The sequence below is a fragment of the Prionailurus bengalensis genome, chromosome A1, assembly GCF_016509475.1.
Source record: "Prionailurus bengalensis isolate Pbe53 chromosome A1, Fcat_Pben_1.1_paternal_pri, whole genome shotgun sequence".
NCBI lineage: Eukaryota > Metazoa > Chordata > Mammalia > Carnivora > Felidae > Prionailurus > Prionailurus bengalensis.
The window spans coordinates 79198871-79212701 of NC_057343.1; the positions used below are offsets into that span (position 1 = coordinate 79198871).

The 13831-nt window shown below is 42.6% G+C and overlaps 1 protein-coding gene across 1 annotated transcript in view; it reads left to right on the plus strand.

Annotated features, from left to right (window-relative positions):
* The window catches only part of MYO16 (myosin XVI), a 609750-nt gene that overhangs the window by 236723 nt on the left and 359196 nt on the right, over positions 1-13831 (plus strand). Inside the window, 2 exon segments of the mRNA XM_043582911.1 lie at positions 454-562; positions 7551-7675. Of these exon segments, the coding sequence (XP_043438846.1) occupies positions 454-562; positions 7551-7675 (234 nt within the window).

Sequence of the window (13831 nt, forward strand, 5' to 3'; positions counted from 1 at the left end):
CAGCTCTCCGATGACTTTCTGTAGAGAGCAAAGTGCTTGAAGAGCTTATAGGATAGTTTGGGGGGAAGATCAAAGTTCACGGAAGAGTTCTCTATGGAGACCCTCCAAAGGCATGGGGACCTTCTGCTGTGTTAGAATCAAGGCAGCCAACGCAGAGGTGTGGTTGGCTCCACGGCAAGGATCGGATATCTTGGGTGTAGCAAGAGGGGTGGGAGGAAGAAGCCGGGGCTAAGGCCTTGCCAACGTCAGTTGGACATTCTTAGCCTATTGGAGTTTCTCACAAAGTATTTATTATATTTGTCTTAAAAAGTAATTACAGTGCCCCACATGCTTCTACAGGGTTTTATCTAAGACAGACTTTTCTGGATCTGTTTCCCAACTAATGCAGAAGCGAAACCCGCTTTCTTTGTTACCAGTATACATAATGTTATATTTGTTCTTTTTCGCTTACAGGCTGGAGCCAATGTCCTTCTCCAGGATGTCAATGGAAATATCCCCTTGGATTATGCCATGGAAGGGACAGAATCTAGTTCCATCCTGTTGACCTATCTGGATGAAAATGGTAGGCAGTTGCTGTGAAAAACTATAGAGAGATAGATTTAAATCTATGGTAGAATTACAAATGTGTATTTTATCTATTTTTTAGGCACGCACACACGGTTTCAGATCGATGTGGTTTCCCTAGATTGTGTAAAATGAAGTGTTTTTTCTCTATATAGAATTTCATTGTTCCCCCGCGATGCCTCGTTGGTTTAGTCAAGGCAGTTTTGCAAGGCAGCAGAAATCTAGAGGCCAAGAATGAAGGAACATTTTAACAAGCATCTAAAGTCCATAATTAGTGGGACTGGGTTTGTAATTATAATCTATTCTCCACTGGGAGGGCAAGGGAAGTGAACCAGCATAACTGAATTCTGAGTTAACGAGAGCGAGGTCATCTGAAGTGTATTCTCTTAGGAGCGGGTAGTCCTCGTGAGTGCCAGTGAGGGAGGACTTAAGTCAAGGGCAGCTTGCACAGCATTCACTGTTGGTGACACGTGGAAACACAAATGTCAGAAGGAAGCGCCCTGGTCATGTTGCTAGCCTGAAAAGATGAGTAGAGCTCCCAGATAGATTCCCTCCCAAAGAATATTTAATTGCACAGACTAAACGTATAATTTCAGGAGCAAATTCAGCATTGGCAAAGTGGGAGGTGTTTGAAATCCTGAGCCCTATACGGTATGGTATGCGACTGAAGAAGTTTGCCACTTCCCCGCCCCCTCTTTTTGTTTAGGTATAAACAACAACAAAGAAATTCCAGACCCTTCAAGTATGATCTTTTGTCAGAGAAGTTTAAAAGTTTTAAGAGCCACACAGTGCTTGTCACTCTGTCTTTCTCGATTCTAAGAAAAGCCCTCACATCTGCCTCTTTTTTCCCTGTGCTCTTTGCCTCCTCCAGATCTCTCGTATCAAAAGGTTTATTCTGAGGATGGCTTAGAATAATAATAATAATTAGCACTTCACAGCCAGGGGTTCTTAAAAAAATAATCTCATGAATTCTGAGAGTGGGTTAAGTACTGTTATCTTCATTAGGGACAATGTGAGCCATGAGCCCAGCTGTCCTACGGAAGGTCACCGAGTCCCGGCCGGGGTGATGGAGGCACCTCCCTCACTCCTTGTATCTGCTCCTTATGTGAGGGTCACATTCAGATCTCTGAACCTCTTGTCAGCGGCAACTTGCTGGGGACAGGTTCCATTATTGCTAAGGAGATTGAGACTTGAAGTTATGTTTGCACACCCCACTGCTGTGAAGTTTATTGTTTCGGCATTTGTGAAACTTGGACTTCACCATGCACGCTTCTGAATTTGCACAAACAGCTCAGTTGTGTTATTAGCTGAGCCACTTCTATTAGCAGATTTCTTCCTTCCTTACTCTGAGTTTCTAATAGCCACGGTAGTAAATAGTTCTCTTTTGAAAACTGAAATGAAGTTACCTTTATTTGCAAAAGAACTAACCTGACTTATAAACCTTTCCCACTCATTCAAGGATTTTGTTCAATAAGAAAATTTGATATTTACAAAGGCAGTACTATCTATCTTATGCAAAGAAAAATAAGTGATTTTGAACGTGACTGAGGGCAAAGAAAGAGAGGGTGGCACAGATTCTCGATGGTTAGGAGAAAATCTGTCATGACGATGGCTGTCACAATCAGTTTGTAAAATACATGTTTGCTGGAACAGATTCAACTTAATATCCCCTAAATTTTTAATTCTGTTTTCCGTTTGTCACTGCTGGTGTGCTGGCCTGTGCCTCACGACCATCTGCCCCTCCCTCGCCTCGTGCATGGTGTGCTCCTATTCTGCCTGGGTCCCTCCTACGTGTCTGTGTCAGCTGCCACACCCATTCGATTTATTCTCTGGCCTCCTCGCTGGCGTGCTTTCAGGGTTATCTGCCATGATAGTGTGGGCTGACATCCTTAGACATTTCTAAGATTCCCTGACTTGATGCGTATTACCGTTTGGCGCTCAGTGTTTCAGAACCACATTCTCAGAACCAGGTGGCTGTCATCCTCGAATATTCTCTGCGCACCATACAGTTTCCAGGCTGAGTACTTAGCACGCTGTCCCATCAGGACGCGTGCGGCAGGAGGCAGGCGAGGTTGTGAGGAAGTTGATTACATGGCAAATCGCTGGTCACAGGTTCTAATTGTACTGTCACCACCGACATACAGCATACACCCGAGCACAGCAATTAACCTCAGCTCACCGCCTGGGCTTCCTGGGCTGGAAAACGAGACAGCCACAGAGGGCTGGTTGAGGACTTGATGCATATTGGATCCGCAGAGCGAGGCGAGCCAGTTAGCTTTCAGAGAAGGCAACTGATTGCACAATGATCGAGCGAGGGAAGAAAGCACTGCAGGGGGGACGGGGGGAGGCACAAGGTGGTCCAGGACAGATGCACGGGTAAAGATATATACATGGATTCTTTTCACTTTGCTGTGCATGCCCTTTCTCCTTCCTTCGAAATTCATCCTTTAGAAAAAAAAGCTCACACTTATTCTCCTGAGCTCCTAATCTCCTCTCCTTAGCCCACTGAAGTTCAGCCTCTGCCGGAAATGTCCTTCCAAAGATGGCCATTGCCTGCTTGGCTCTCTATTGGCTGATCACCCTTCCGTTCTCCCGCCTGTGTTCCCTCATCCCTCTGTAGTGTTCCCTTGACTTCCATCACACTCTCCCACAAAACCTCGCTCACCTGCAGTGATCATTCCATACCGTCCTCCATTCTCTTTGAGCTCCCACTTACTTCCTTTGGAAGTGTGACCACACAGGCAGATGCCAGAATGTTCTCTGGTTCATCTCACCTTGTTCCTTGTGTTGTGACCGCCTGCCTGCTCCCAAGATTACTCCTGTGGCTCAGATCTCTTAGAAGACCTTCTGCCTTGTCGTGTGCACTGTTCTTAAATATCTTGCCTTGGATATCAGGCGGTTTGGGATAACATACCCGATATTGAAGTTTCATGCCCTACCAAGAGTCCATTTTACCCTTATGACCAGGAATCCAAGCATCTGAATGTCACTTCTCTTTTCCTAAATCCCTCACATCGAATTGTCACCAAATTTTATGGATTCTCCTTCCTTGACATCCCCGTAATATGTCTGCATCCCTCACCCACTGTGCCGTTGCTGCCTTCGTTAAAACCCTAGGCTTTCTGTTGTGGAAACAGCCTCAGAAACTGGCTTAGCCTTCCCTGATTGTTCTTTTTTTTTTTTTTTTTTAAATTTAAAATAGAGTAAGTTAACATACAGTGTAGTATTGGATTCAGGAGTAGAACCCAGTGATTCATCACTTCAATGTAACACCCAGTGCTCATCTCAACTAGTGTCCTCCTTAATGCCCATCCCCCATTTAGCCCATCCCCCAACCCACCTCCCCTCCAGCAACCTTCAGTTTGTTCTCTGTATTTAAACTTCTCTTATGGTTTGCCTCCCTCTCTGTTTTTATCTTATTTTTCCTTCCCTTCCCCTGTGTTCATCTGTTGTGTTTCTTAAATTCCACATATGAGTGAAATCACATATTTATCTTTCTCTGACTTATTTCAATTAGCATAATACCCTCTAGTTCCATCCATGTTATTGCATATGGCAACATTTCATTCGTTTTCACCGCTGAGTAGTATTCCTGGTAATTCCTTAAGAGACTCCTGGATTAATCAGTCCATAGTGACCTTGTATATTTCTTCCACTTAGTAAAATTAATTTGAAATGCCAATCCTGCACCACCCTCTTCAGAGTCACCCATTGTCAAGGTGGGAGTGTATCCCAGTTTGCTGGGGACGGTCCTACGTTGTGCGTCTGGTAGGACTGATGGAAGGGATGGTGTAGAGGGTTATAACAGCCTTTTGGCTTGAACATGTTTTTTTCTTTTTTCTAGAATCAGCTCCCTTTATTTGCTTACTCAGAGCATCCTTAGTTCCAATTCTAGAAACTAAGAAAATGATGTGCTATAGTCACGGGGCGGGTCACATCAGAGTGACAGACTACCCCCAATACAAAATGGATAATGGAGAAAAAGAAAAGTTGAATTGTTACAAAAAAAAACCAATATTGTCTTGAGAGAGACAGTTAAGGAAAGTTAAGATAGGGTTTAGACTGACTTGATATGTCAATGTGATTTCAGTTTTACATATCACCTGATGTTATCAAATGTACTCAGGCAATAGTAATTAGTATCACATGTAATAACTTGTAAATTTCAAGCAAATGATTTTTTTCTTATTTCCTAAATATTTCCTAAATGTGTTCATTTCAAAAAAAATTAATGAATTCCTGTCAAAATAATAAATCCAATCAGGACCTGTATTAGTTTTTTTTTTTTTTTTTCAGAGAACAGGATGAAAATAAAACTTAATTTCTTTTTAAAAAGACAGGCTTGGCCTATTTTCTATTATAAAATAGGTTTATTATGGTCTGTTGGTTATATTTTTCCTGGAGTAGCTTAAGACTTTTGAGCAAGAAGAGAGGGAATTTCTGTTCCATTGTCTTGCTGAAAATAGACTTCTGCCTGTTTCCTAAACATATAACAAAAATCTAAAATCGCATCTTACGTGGTATCATATTTGACTCAAAATGAAGTTTTACAATAGTAAGATACAATATCATAATATTCCCCTCTGATACCTTCACAACAGTGGCTGAAATAGATTGTTTTCTCATGACATGTGGTAAATGAGTGATCTCTAATCTGCTTTAATGTGTCTTTTATCACTGAGCTCTATTCTTCTACAGCTCAATTTTAATGATGTGTGCAAATGATTCTCTAAAAGATACGTACCACTCCAGTAAACACTGCAGTGTTATAGAACTTAGAATAACGTAGCCATCAGATTCTTCGACTTCAGTGTGCAAAATTGAACACTGACATTTGAGAAATAGTATTTTCCAAAATTAACTCACACGTCAAATTCGACAATCCTAAAAATGAGAATAGAGTGATAGTTTTAGTTGGTTCTTAACAAACCTCAAAGCAACTCTTAGGGAAATCTGTTAGTTCTTCCGAAATGGCGTGTGGAAATTTCAAAGCTGGTAATTGGTTTCCCCCCTCCCATCCCCCTAGTGAAATGGGTTTGCTTTGGACAGAGTATTTGAAACAAACCACATTATTCAAATAGCGCATTTTACTTTATTCTGTTTGGGTCTTGCCTGCCTCCTTATTGCAAAGAAAAACAACGGATGCATGGCGTACAGCCCAGGTAATAGAAAGCTGACTACAAAGGACAGCTCACGTCTAGCGAGTACTTGCTCGATTCAGCAAGACAAATACTGTGTTAGGTGCTCGATGTGTTGTCATTTGTCCTCATAACCACTGGTGAAGCAAAAACTATCAGCCCCATTTTGCAGATGGAGGAACTGAGGCAGAAGATGAGTTACCTGTTCCCATTGGCACTAGTATAAAATAGACCTATTATACTATTATACTTATTATATTATGTTAATAAAATACATATAATATATGTGGAATACATAATATATTATACTTATTACTACTATTATTACTAGTAGTAATAGGAGACACGAATAAAGACACGAATAGAAGACACGAATAGAAGACTAGTAGTAATAGAAGACACGAATAAAGACACGAATAGAAGACACGAATAAAATCCAGGAAGCCTGACCCCCAGTGTTCATCCAGCATCTGAGAGAGAGCTGGACCAGGGGGCAGAGGTTCCAGGCTCTAAGGGGAAAATGAAGGCAGATGTGCAACGGCTTGAATGATCTCTGCCCCGTGGACAGATCTCGTAAGTAGTGAGTGTAGCTGCACTTCTTTGGGATATATATCATTCCCTGAGTGACCGTGGATGCAGAAGACCAGAGAGGTTACATACCTTTCCCAAAGTCAGCCCGGAGAGGTCAGGCACAGGCTGGCATGGACAGAAGGAACACTTTGGCATTGGTGCTTGGGTCCCCTGTGCCGACCCAGCCTCTCTGTTTGTGGCAAGGACTGAGTCACATGAGAGAGAGAGAATCAGGGAGGTGGCTGATTTCTAGCAGCCACTGGCTGAGAGGCAGGTGTTAATCATCACCACCATCATCATCATCATCATCATCATCATCATCATACTTTTCACTGAGAATAAGGTGGATTATTTCTCCTTAGTAAACACCTGTTATGTCCAGGAACCAATCCTGGGAACGGGATGCATAAATGTGAAGGTTCGAGCTACCGTGGAGATTCACACGAAAGCTTGGGTGAGAATAAATGCTGACAACAGGTGCTAACAGGAGGGGAGCAGACCTGACCTTTCCATGGCCCATCCCCCTCCTCGGCAAGGCTGACTTCCAGACTTCCCTCAGCTTCAGTTCATTTCTCTTTATTAACGCGAACAGCCATGAAATGTTTGATTGGAGAATCTTTTTACATTTAATTTGAAAACATTTGAGATCTGCAGGGAAGTTGTCAAAACATCCCTGAGAGTTCCCGTATACCTTCTCCCCGCTCCCCCATGCCAACACCCCACACAGACGTGGTACGTTTATCCAGAGTACGGAGTTAGCTCAGGTATGATGCTACTCACTAAACTACAGACTTTGTTCACATTTTTCCAGGTTTCCCACCAAAGGTGGTTTTCTATTCCAGAGATTTCTATTCTATTCTATTCTATTCTATTCTATTCTATTCTATTGCTTTTAGGACAACTATTTTGGCCTGAAAATTATAGAGAGCAAAAACCATGTTTTAGAACTCATTTCAGTTCCATTCAAATGGTTTAAACTACTTTGGGCAGTGCACATTGATGATCCATACTAAGACAGTCGAACGTTGAGAGCCTGCCGTGGATGAGGTGTCATGTCACATCTTTGGGATAGAATCAGAGGAAAATTATTCCAGACTATTTTCTAGCGGTAAATAGAAGGCGGGCCGAGAGAAACCATTATGCGGACTTTGAATTCAAGGCAGAAGAGGGGCTTCAAAGAGGAACACGTTGAAAGAACAGTGAGATAAAATTAAGGCTTGACCCCCAGCGGCTGAGAAGCATCTCTGCCTTCTGTTTCAAAGGCTGTTTTCCCCGTAGGCGTGGACCTGACCTCACTGTGCCAGCTGAAGGTGCAGAGACCCGTGAGCATGCTAACAGATGTCAAACACTTCTTGTCCGATGGCGGAAATGTCAATGAGAAAAATGATGATGGGGTGACGCTGGTAAGTTAATATAACTGGCTCAGAAATATTGCTGATGTAGAGGATTTAAGTTGATTTCTAAAGCCTGGAATTGGATGCAATTAACGTTTACAAATGTCCTTTATTTCTGATCATAAAGGTTCTACATATTTATTGTAAAAATCTTGAAAACGCGTTAAGTGCGCAAAGACGGAAACAGAAATCACTTATGTCGCCACTCAGAGAAAAACCAGTGTTTGTAGGCTGATGTATTTTCTTCAAGCCTCCCTTCCATTTTGTTAAAAAATTTACAGTAATTTTTTAAAGTGTATTTATTTATTTTGAGAGAGCGGGAGAGGGGCAGAGAGAGAAGGAGATGTAGAGAATCCCAAGGAGGCACCTCACTGTCACCTTGGAGTCTCCTTGGGGCTGGAACTTACGAACCCGTGAGATCACGACCTGAGCCAAAATCAAGAATCGGACGCTTAACTGACTGAGCCACCCAGGCGCCCCTGGAATAACTTTTAGGCATTACTTTGTCCATGTGATTCGTTGAGATGGAACTTATGGGAGAATGCTTTCGTTTTTCATTTTACGTAAAAGAAATTACAGGTCACTCTGAGGAATGACTTTCTAAATCCAAGTGAAATCCTGTCATTGCTTTTTTTCCACAGCTATCGGGCACAGTGGCAGTAATGAAAAACCAGTACAATTAAATTTGGATTAATTCTCATATAAGCATAATGTCTAGTCATGAAAATAAGAAACATTTGGCACTATTGACTTGCACTGAGCATGCCTGTGTTAAAGTTAACTGTCGTGGAAGTAAATGTACTGAGGCTCGGGGAAGCATTGAGAGAAAGTAAATTAGCAGAAGGGGGTATGACGCTCGGAGCGTGGGATGCACAGAAGCCTCTGGAGCCAGTGATTCAGGTTCTACTCTGCATTTTTCCGGAGGTGTGGGGTTGAACACAGCGATGGGAGAAATGGCTTGTCTAAGTGGATAAAAGTTGTGTGAGACCCGATACGGTTTTAGATTTATTAAATGCAAATCGAACACCCTGAGACCTCTGGATAGAATAATCTTCCTAGATACTGATTTCGGACTTTGGACTGTAGGTTTTCTAAAGACTGTCAAGAACATAACTCCAAGTTATAAGCAAAGAGAACAAAGCGTGCTTACAGTTTATTGAAAAATCACATTCAAGTGGAAAAATACTCGAATTAATCTATTGAGGAAGTAATTTATTAACCCCAACCTGTGAACAAAATAATAATGAACAAAGCCACAAATGCCCTTTTATCATGGGCTTACATTTCTTTGGGGAAGATACATAATATACCATATAAATGAGCTAAATGTGTAACATGCTAATAATGACAAACGCAAAGGAGAAAAGAATAAGATAAGGACGTGCTGGGAGGTACACAGGTAAGATCTCACTGACGAGGAAGTTTGAGTAATGACCTGAGAGAAGTCTGCACACACTGCAGGGGTGCCTAGGAGCATTCCAGACTGAAGAGTGGTACGTGCAAAGGCCCTGAGGCCGGAGTGGGTGTATTAAGATTTAGAAACAGCACAGAGGCCTGTGAAGCTAAGCAGAGTAAAGGAAAGGAGTGAGGTAGCTGGACCGGATCCTGCAGGGTTTGTGTGCCTGTGTGAGGACCCTGCACTTACTCTGAGTGAGACGGGAACACGTGGGAGGGCCCTGAGGAGAGCACAGCCCTGCTTCACTTCTAAAAGCATCACTCACTCTGACTGCTGTGTTAAGGATGGACTGTCAAAGGGCAGGGCTGACACTGAGGGTTCAGGTGAGAGGTGTGGTTGGTGGTGGAGCTCAAAGCTACAGGAAGCTGAGGCTGTGGGAAGTGGCTGACTTGTGTCCGCGTGAAAAGAAGATGCGCTGCGTTTTCCTGATGGCCAGGTGGTGTAGGAGAAAGGATGATTGCAGAAGGACTCCACGTACTTTTAGCCTCAGCACCTGCAGCGATGGAGTTGGCGTCCAGTGAGACCGAGAGGGCTGAGGACCAAATGAGCTTGGAGCAGAAAAGACAAGGACAGCTTGGGAAACACAGAGCTAGATGTGACTCTGAACCTTCTTCATGGAGACGCTGGGTTTGTGGTTGGATATTGGAGTCTGGGACTCAGGAGGCGTCTGGACTGCAGAATCACTTTTGGGAACACTAGCATAAACGTGACGTTGAAAGCCTTGACCCTGGATAAAATCACACTTCTGACACAGAAGAAGAGAGAATTGAGGACCGAGCCACGATGCTTAGGAAGGAGAGGAAGATCCAGAAATAAGACTGGAAGGAGAAACTCTCAAGGTAGGAGGAAAACCAAGAGAATGAGATGTCCCAGGAGCCAAGGAAAGGAAGTATGATGATGATGAGGAGGAGGAGGAGGAGGAGGAGGGGGAGAAGGAGGGGGTGTGTGTGGGGGGAAACGGTTGACTATCAGATAACCACTGAGAGGTCAAGTGACTGGAGGTGGTGAATTGACCTTTGGACTGTGTATTGGGAGGTCACTGGTCTTTTCACCGAGGGAAGATGCAGTGGAGTGGTGGGCTCAAAATCCAAACTGTGGTGGGTGATACTTCTTTTAATGCGTGTAACGCATCAATGCCTAACACAGCGCAGAAACCCAGTAGACCTTTGTGTCTTTGTTTGGCTTAAGATATTGCAGATTTATATGCCTCTAAAAAAATCACTGCTAAATAAAAATTGTATAAGTGTTTCAAATATCGTCAAATCAAAGGACCCACGTACTTTGGTAGTGAAGCTATTGAAAGAATCAATCAACACAGAACAATAAATTGCGATCGAGTTCCACCATCTTCAATTTTGACATTCTTTGTGACTTTTTTCTATTGAGCAGAGAGCATAAACATTGCAAATAATTGTTGTATAATAACTAAATGATCATCTTTGATCATTGAGCTTTTCACAAGGAAATTAGTAGTGATCGGGAGGCTAGGAAGTTGTCCCTTGAAGATCACAGTGTTTAGCAAGCGGTAATGTAGTTTGAGTCTTCGGTCGGAATCAATCAGTCTATCATGTTAATGACTGCCTTCCCAGAGCTCTCCTCCGGATTGTGTGTTCCTGTCTGTTGTTGGTCGACAGTAAGAAGATGCCAGTCCACAGATTTCCATATCCTGAGTTGGACTGTCGGTTGTGGTTCAGAATCATTTCCCACACTGTCAAATTGTACAAAAGAAGACGAAGCTATCAGTGAAAGGCTCAATACCTTTTTCTCCTTTGTTAGAACATGCGACAAAATTACCAAACTTACTGTAGCTCTCTTAAAAAGATCTCTTGCTGTACAAGGATACCCTTTTTAAAAGAAAACAAAACCTGAGAAAAGGATACAACCCCTCCCCCCCCCAAAAAGCCTTGTTACAGAGGATATGGAAATGCATTCCTGAGTTTGAGTGCATAGATGCTCTTTGAACATCTACAGTAATGACTTTCAGATACATTATAAAGATGCTGGTTCTTCACTCTTTTGTCACAGACTTTGATATATACCATCTGGCCTTGGGACGTATTTACTTGGTCTGTTGGAAAAGAATTATTCATGAGATGCAAACATCAAACAATTTTATTTCTGACTCCCTTTATTATGTCAGTAGTGCTGGTTTATCCCTTACTTCTGGGTGAAGACTTAGCCAATGCTATCAGCTTTCTGGCCACAGTTTATATGACGATGCGTAGCCTCAATTTAGAGATTAGAATGTGCGGTCCTTTATGACAGTGAAAACTCCCTGCTGGCATGAAGTCAGGGCTCACTGGTCTTTTTATGTCCTATTACCTTCTAACCCCCCTGGTGTAACTGTGGATTCCTTGTCAAAATTGTGCTTTTAATGTAAGAAAAATGGTACCCAGAATTACAAGGAAAGACAGTTCTATCAAAACATCATAATCATAATATTAAAATTAACTTTGTGATATTAATGCACATGCTCCATTATTAATGCACCGGGTAACAGCTTTAACCATTACCATGATTTTAGAGTAGATTTGAACCGGGGTGATATTTGGACATTTCTGCTAGGACAGCAGTGTGATATGACAATATTTCTTGTGATGGTAGAGAGCATCACAGCTGTGTACCCTATGTTCACCATTGAAGAATTTGCTACATTTCAGTCGGGGTTAGAAAAAAGTAAAACTGTTTTCCCACCAAGTTTGCAAACCCCCTGAAACTATGCACAGTTCCTACAGGGGCTGGTGGGTTCAGGCATTAAGGACCTCAAGTTCAGCTACATCTTGAACCTGTTCCTGGTATATCAGGAAGTCCGTAGAAGGGAGGGTAGACGTGATCACCTGTTTCCCCTTCTGCCACTGCCTTCTCTTCAGTGTCGCAGAAGTTGAGGGAGAGGACGGGAGGAGACAGATGGGCAGGAGGTGATGCAGTAGGGGGTGGAGGGCTTTGACTTGACCTTCCTTGAGAGAATGTCCTGCTCTCTGGGCTAGAAGCGGACCCCTTCCCTTGTGAGGATGTGGAGGTTCTTCAGATATCACCTCCTCACCATCATCACTGGGGATCTCCAGATGGTCCTTTACACCTGCCTCAGTTCTAGGGAATCTGAGGTGCTCCAGCCTGTCTCTCTCGCCCCCTCAGGCACCCCCCTGACACAGAACTGAAAACAAACACAGCTTGTCCCTGGAAAAATCTGCCCGCATTGTTTTTGCCCCTGTGAACTCATGAGGGCCAGTGGATGCCAGGGTGTCTGCGACCTCCCCTTGCAGCCCACCGAGCGGAGAGCCAGCCCATCGCTGCCCTTTACTTTTTCTAGGCAGGAATCAAAACCTAAGTGGCAGTGTCTTCGCCGTGCCGCTGAGGACACATGGCTTCCGTGGGCGGTCACCATAGCCAGGCTCTCCTGACGTGAATTAGGAAGGAACCCAGGCCCCACCCTGCCAGCACAGGTACACCCACATGTACGCTGTCCTTTTATCTCTTGAGGTTGGGGTCAAAAGTAATCTAGGCAGTTTTTGGACAACCATTTTCAAATATATATATATATATATATATATATATATACATATATATATATGTATATATATACACACATACATATGTACATATACATATATATACACATATATACATACATATGTATACATATACATATATATGTGTGTGTATATATATATGTATATATATATGGTCTTACTTTGAGATAGGATATATATTATATTCACACTCAGTCAAAACTATGGTAGGAAAAATCCTCTGTTAATATTCTGACATAAAAGTAGAATAGGAGAAGATGTGAAATTATTGGTTCAAAACCTGGACTCATTTCTGTAGGTGTTTGAATAGCTATTCCTCAAGACTGATTTTTATTTACTCCCAACATCATGTTCATCAAAATTTGGCATTAACCTTAGAGTGACCTTCCCGATGTAGGGCGGCAGAGGTCACAGACCTTAAATAAGGCCACATTCAGTGGGCATATATTTCAAATCTCACACACAGCTTCTTTTTAAAACTTAGGTGCACAAATACAAGACTGAGAGACAACAGTGATGCCCATTTTCCATGTTATGCAATAAAAAGGACTTAATTCTGAGTGGTGGAATCCCTTCCGCTATACAAATAGGGGGAGAAAACACAAAGGGAAACCCTGATATCATTGACTACAACAAAAATTAAAGTGAACATTTATGCATCCAACAAGAGCAGAATTAAGAGGCAGATAATAAACCAGGAATAATGCTTACACTGGCTCTTCCAAAGTGTTGATATTTATCAAATATGCAGTGTTCATAGAAATGAATGAAAAAGATGACCCTCTCTCGGTAGTGAAACAAGTAAGAGTCATTTCACTAAAGGAAATATAACTATCCTGTAAATATATTAAAAGAGACCCATTGTTAGAAGTTGAGTACACTGGAATTATTTATAGTTGTTTTAGAAATTAACAGCAAAGATCAGAAACCTAAGTAAGAATCTATGCACACACAGGTCTATGCGCACGGTCTGTGCACATAGGGACTGTGCACACATGGGGTCTGTGCACACACAGATCTATGCGCATACAGGTCTATGCACACAGGGTCTGTGCACACACAGGTCTGTGCACACACAGGTCTATGCACACACAGGCCTATGTACACGGGGTCTGCACACACACAGGTCTATGCACACACAGGTCTATGCACACAGGGTCTGTGCACACACGGTCTGTG